Source organism: Epinephelus moara, chromosome 19 (assembly GCF_006386435.1).
Source record: "Epinephelus moara isolate mb chromosome 19, YSFRI_EMoa_1.0, whole genome shotgun sequence".
NCBI classification, from domain to species: Eukaryota; Metazoa; Chordata; class Actinopteri; order Perciformes; family Serranidae; genus Epinephelus; species Epinephelus moara.
This window is the reverse complement of record NC_065524.1, coordinates 4,375,237-4,381,897: the sequence shown is the minus strand read 5'-3', so window position 1 is coordinate 4,381,897 and position 6,661 is coordinate 4,375,237. Positions and strand designations below refer to the sequence as shown.

Here is a 6,661-nt window from a genome sequence, read left to right as displayed (position 1 = left end):
TCATCCAAATCCACTGACTACATCTAGCTGCTTCATCTGACATTTCCTTCACTGTCTTCCTCAAACTCTGTCCCCGCACTCCGAGTTCCCCCAGGAGCGAGACAGCTGATTTTGCTATGAATCCCCTACACCCCACTTCCACTGGACAAATCCTAGTTTTCCACCCCTGCTGCTCAGCTTCTGCTTCTAAGTCTGCATACCTAAGCTTTTTCCTTTCATAGGCTTCTTCCACTGAGTATTCCCAAGGAACTGTCAGCTCAGTGAAATAAACTATCCATTTACACTGCTTTACCTTAACGTCAGACATTGATTTCCATCTTGAAAATGAAACTGTTCTATCGCCCTCTTCAAAGCCAGACTCCATTGAGAAAAACAATAATTTAATATTTACACAGGAGCTGCTTGTCTATCACTGCCTCGATCAGTTAGTTAGTTTGTGTTATTGTGTGACTTTGGTGTTTAAAAGGGATGGTTGGTTCAGATTCACCAAAGTCACACAATAACACAAACTAACTATTTGATTGAAGCAGCAGTAGACCAGTGGCTCCCTTGTTCAGTGAGCTAAAAATACTGCTTTTTTCAGTGGAGTCTGGTGGCTTTGACGAGAGGGTAGATGGGAAGCTGAAGCCTTTATTGGCTTCCCCATTGTAACCATCTGTCTGATGGAAAAGGTAAAGTGATGAAAATACTCCTATATAGTGTACACTTAAAAAAATTTTTTAGGTGGCTCAAATACATTTTGTCGCTGACCCCTCCACAGCAGTACATTGCTTAGCTTCCATGTTGGACTGGAGGTGTGCAAATTAACATCTACTGTATGTAATATGTTGTCTATGGATAAGTTCTTCATACAACCCACTTCAGAAAATCAGAACTATTCCTTTAACACGGGTTTAGGTATCAGCATGTAGTGTATGTATCTTCAGTAGCATACATTTACCTGCAGACCATGTCCAGTTCTTAAAAAGCAACACACATTCTACTGTACATTGACCACAACTGTGCAGCGCGTCTGATATTTGGCGCATATACGCATGCACTTCCCCCTGTGATTCTATCGCAGCCTTTGCTTCATTATTTGTATTTCTGTCAGATGTCATGTTTTTTTTGTCCTGTCTGCTTCTTGCTGTCAGACTCGGAGTACTCCCGAACTCTGCTCCAGGCCTGGGTCCCCCTGCTTCCAGCCTGGAAGTGTAAGAAACGTTACAGTGATCGCTTCACCAGCCGCATGCTGTGTGCTGGGAGCCTGTCGGAGCGCCACCGTGTGGACAGTTGCCAGGGTGACAGTGGGGGTCCGCTGGTTTGTCAGGCAGAGGGGGGCCATTGGGTGCTGACAGGAGTCATCTCGTGGGGTCATGGCTGTGGTAACCCTTCATTCCCTGGAGTGTACACACGTGTTAGCAGGTTCCTGCGATGGATTGACAAGGTCATCAGCAAACCCTACAAGACCTAATAAAAGAGACTTGGACTGTTTTTTTTGTTTTTTTTAAATTGATAGCATACATTTCTCTATACTGAGTTCATTTATTCACTACTATTTACACAGTGCTCTTTATTGACATGCAGCTCAGCATCCAAAATACACCATTGCAGCCAAAACACTTGATACACAACAACATGAACAACAGGTAAAATCAACCTGGATCATAATTGTCATTTATTCATTTATTTAGCATAGACCAAGACACAAATACAACAAAAAAGGGCATGGATTGATTGTGCTACCTTATAGTATGTGTCACAGAAATGATATTTAAAGGATATATTTTCTATTTTTAATTGTTTGATTTAATGCCAAGTGCACAAAATGAAACTAAAATAATGCAGTAAAACACTACATTATGTCGTATATTGTTATGTATTTACAATATATTCTTGTATAAGACAGCTACAGATATAGAAATACAATAACATTAGCTGACCCTTTAATCTGTATTTATCTGTATTAATCTGTATTGGCGGTATTTGTGATGGTGAATAGGGAGCTGAGCCAGAAAGCAAAGCTTTTGATTTACTGGTCCATCTACGTCTTAACCCTCACCCATGGTCATGAACTTTGGGTAATGACTGAAAGAATGAGATCACGGATACAAAATGCAAAATGAGTTTCATCCGTAGGGTTTCTGGGCTCAGCTGTAGAATTAGGGTAAGGAGCTCAGACATCCGGGGGGAGCTCGGAGTAGAGCTGCTGCTCTTTCGCGTTGAAAGGGGGCAGTTGAGGTGTTTCGGGCATCTGATCAGGATGCCTCCTGGGTGCCTTCCCGTTAGAGGTGTTCTGGGCATGTCCAACTGGTGGGAGGCACTGGGGCAGACTCAGAACACACTGGAGGGATTATATATCTCATCTGGCCTGGGAACGCCACGGGAAAGCGTTGCCAGGGAGAGGGACATCCAGAGTACCCTGCTCTGCCCGCTGCTCCCGCAACCTGGCCCCATATAAGCAGATGAAAATGGATGGATGGGCTGTCATCTACATCACAACCTTCTTTCCTATTTTAAAAACACACCTGCATGCCTGATCCATCCTGGCAGTCTTGGTGTCCAGAATGGGACATTTGATCATGTGGCAGGTGGTCATACACACCCCTCCATGAGGAAAAGAATACCTTTACAGTTGCAGAGTAGAGGATAAGTTGGCAGGAAAAGTGACTCTATCCTGGGATGGGCAGAAAACCACCATACAGTTACAAAATGCTCCCCTCCCTTACCTGACACGTCTTTCATAGAGGTCATTATGAATGAAACCAGACACTCAGAGCTGCACTCTTAAGTTCCAGTCAGGAGTTCATACATTTAATTTATTTTTACATATAGATGTGAAAAAGTGTTTGGTTTGGAACGTAAATGTTAACTTCTTTTTTTTTTTTTTTTGACAAATATGTTTACATGTGCAAACATTGACTTCTGTTGTGCTGACTGAGTGAAAAGTTTAGAAGAAGTGAATTCAGTGTTGAGAAATGTGTGGTACCATTTGTAGAAAAGAAAAACTATAACAACAGTGGAAAAGCACTGTAATTAAGTTATTTCAGGGCTTGTTGCACAAGGTATGTTTTGGCCATTGCTTCTGTGTTGTGCCTCCTGGACTACTGAGCTCTTCTGATCATTTGTTTTCCCTCCACATCACTTCAAAAAGCATTTATTGTCACAGTGTGAACTCGTGCCAAATTTCCAAATAGTAGGTGGCACCTGTGTTGTGTCATACTTCAAAGAACCATGAAAAGAGCTGGTGATGAACACACAGCAAGTGGTAAATGGTGTAGATTTGACATTTACCCAAACTGCAGTATAGCTGGACAACACAGGTCTTCATAGGTCCGGAATTCTGGAATTGGTTGAGTGGAAAAACCTGCCTGAATCCACTGTGCATGACTACATTTTGATTTATTAATGGGTACTATTACAGATTGAGTATATCACCCATCTAAGAAGGAAGAGAGAAAGACATATTGACACACAGGAGACCTGTGACAATCCAGTTTGGATCCGACTACTAGGAATCCAGTCCATTAAGACCTCTACTGGGTATATGTGGCACTGTTAAAGTGATATACTAAGCCAGTCAGGTGAAAAGTTGAATGACATTGCAGTAAAATGCAAACCTTAGTCACACAGGGTCACCTGTAAATAAGGACCTCATGCAAGCCAGTGAAAGAATGACAAAAAAATATATATTTGAAGAATGATAAATGACATGATACTGCTGAATATGTATGCTACATACAGACATTTTTTTGTAATATAAACATTCCAAGTGTGCTTTGAACCAAAACCATAGCTCATAACCATCAATTCAATGGAATTCTAAACATTCATGACATCACAATGTAGTCCTGGGGTCCCGGGCCACAGTGCCTGCATGAGCAGCGTCTGTGTTGTATAACCTCTGTTTATGTTTTTCTCTTTTTTTTCACAATCGTGTTAACTATAGACTATATAAAATTGTTAACAGATGAGAGCAGCACTGTCCGCATGATTAGACAGGGCCAGGCTGCTGCTCAGCTGTCTAGCATCTAGAGATTTGGAGTCTCGTCTATTTTTTCTGCCTGACGTGCAGGTTTTAGTCAAAGTAGACTGAAAATGGTCTTTGGATACTCATATTGACATTATACCACTTTCACTACAGTTTCAGTGTCTGTATCTGTCAGACATGAAAAAATATAAATATATATATATTTTAACTCAACACTTCCTGTTTGACATTTTACGTTTCAAAATAAAAGCCCTCTAACAATGTCTCTGTGGACAGAACACAGTGTAAAAATAATTGGAGGAGCGAGGGATGGATGTGACTCAAAGACTGTGGCGATGTCTCGCAGACAACCTGTCACTCAAGTGGCCCAGCCCTTAAATAGGCATAAGTTTAAGCCTTAATAAAATGTATGGTGAATTACAGGTTGTCATGAATGTTGAAATTACCTATAGAGACCAAAACTAATTTTTTGTATCAGGCTGTAAACATGTTTATTTCTGCTATAAAGTTGGCCATTTTACCATAGGGGTCCATGAGGACTGACTCACTCTTGGAGCCAGCCTTCATTTTTCAGTCTCAGAGGTCGCCGCTTGGGACAGAATCCTTAACACACAAGCCTTATTTTGAAATACTTGCAGGACCATGTTGTGGACAATGCAGTGGCTTGCACTGCTCCATAAGTTAGTGAAATACTGGCTTTTGTGCATGCAAGCCACAGTGGTTCAGTGAGGTAGCCGTCACATGCTGCTCACACAGGTAGCGCAGCCTTAGAGAGGCTTATAACCTGCCCTACTGCCAAACAGTGATTCAGTTCCACTGTTTGGCAGTAGGTTTGGAGTCATTTGTTTAACTTTAACTGTGTTTTGGGATATGGGAATATGTATATTATTATTATTTTGGGAATACTGCACACTATGCATGTGCACAGCTGTAATGTAAATAAGGTATACTTTTTAGTGTGTTCTGCTCTGCATTGATCAGTGCAATTTTCATTTGTTATCATTTTAATTTATTTAGGAAAAAAGTTAACTTTGTTAAGCTGTAGCTTAACAAGCTTTATTAGTGTAAATGCTGATGCAGCATTCCTAATATTGTCATCCAATCTTTACTGTTATTCTTCCGTACATTTCTTCAGTTGGCTTCTCCTCCTGCATGCTCTGAACTACAGCAACCATTCATATGTCAAAATGTTCAGCTCTTCAAGGACCTGTGTGCTCTTCTTCAGCTTTTGTCAAGCATTTATACTTTTTGAGATATGCTTTTTTTTTTTTTTTTTTTTTTTTAATTTACAGTGTTACGTCAATGATTATGTTAGAGAATGTTGGGTCGCCTGTTCAAACGTGTCTGCCACTACTACTTCTACCAATACTTCTGCTGCTTCCAATACTATTACTACTGCTACTACAACTTTTGTGCTACTTAACCCCGCTGTATTCAGTGGTATTTCTGAATTATAACTGTTTCAAAGTAATACTTCTGCCTCTGTTTGGATGGTTTAGAATTCTCTCTTTAACTATTCAGACCTCTCTGTAGTTCAGCACCTGCCAGTTGTTCAATGTGGGACTGGTGATTGGAGGTTTAAAGCCTGTTTAATGCATCTGTAAACAATAAATAGTAATTGTTTTAAATCTCACATAGTTGATTAGATGATTACACTTGCAGCAGTGTCTGATTGATTTCACAATGTTTGTAATAGTTATGACCTCTTTCCTTTTGAACTTTTTATCTTTTCCCTTAAATATTAGCCAGGATGTTGGTAGATCAATGGGTACAAGACATGGCATTAATCAATATGCATTATGGGAACTGCAGGGTTGACAGTTTAAATCCAGACACACTGTCTGAGCCAAACCGGCACACATATGCAGGGCTTGGATATGTTACAGTTGTCCACATCTTTCAAACATTTTGAGTTTTATTCAACTATTAAATGCATTAACACACAAGGAAAACCAAACTGAAGCCCAACTCCTTATGTCCTCTGCTTTCAAGCAGCCTTATGCCTGGTACACACTACACGATATCAACCCAATTCTAGCCTGACGCAGCGATGTACGGTGTCGGCGTGGATCGTAAATGAGTGTCATAAGCGACAATTCATCGTTTCATCTCCTGTAGTGCGTCATAGTTAAAGACAACCGACGCCACGTCTGGGACACCTCACAACGTTCCAACTGAAAGTCTAGCATATTTGATTTTCTTTTTGTCGTTCACGACTGCTTCTGTCACAGCCATCACTTTGACCATAAGAAACACAGAGTGATCTGCAGCCATAGACAACTGTATGACAACAACACCCCAGCCTTTTTGTTATTTCCTCTAGGGACGTTACCACAACAGAGTAAAAAGGGAAAATGATGGTGTGAAACAGCAGAAGCACTTTATCAACCTGGTGAGTACTGTCATTAGCATCAAGCTAGCAAACCATGTTATTTCTTTATAATGGAGAGGGACATAGGGTGACTTTTGATTTCCAAAAAAGAGGACACTCGCCCCAGCCACGAGATAGCCTACTTAAATGTAGTCTCGCCACCAGACAATCAGAGATCTCCGCCTTCTGATAGTCTGGGGACACTCCTTTCTAAAGTGTGTTTAACACACCGGCAAAAACAGCCGGCAACAAAGCAACGCCTCTTGCATTTTTGAAAAGGACACGCCTTCTCGGAAATGTGCGCTCCTCCTTTTCTCGTC

General features: G+C 41.0%; 2 protein-coding genes across 3 annotated transcripts in view; one reads left to right on the top strand and one right to left on the bottom strand.

Moving 5' to 3' along the window:
• Positions 1-4,268, top strand: part of si:ch211-51a6.2 (neurotrypsin) — a 46,199-nt gene extending 41,931 nt beyond the window's left edge. Inside the window, exon 14 of the mRNA XM_050070681.1 lies at positions 1,134-4,268. Coding sequence (XP_049926638.1) covers positions 1,134-1,453 — 320 coding nt within the window. The 3' untranslated portion in view covers positions 1,454-4,268. The remainder of the gene's footprint in view (positions 1-1,133) is intronic.
• borcs7 (BLOC-1 related complex subunit 7) overlaps positions 1-6,661 on the bottom strand; it is a 1,032,483-nt gene that overhangs the window by 688,073 nt on the left and 337,749 nt on the right. The gene's annotated exons all lie outside the window — the stretch shown is intronic.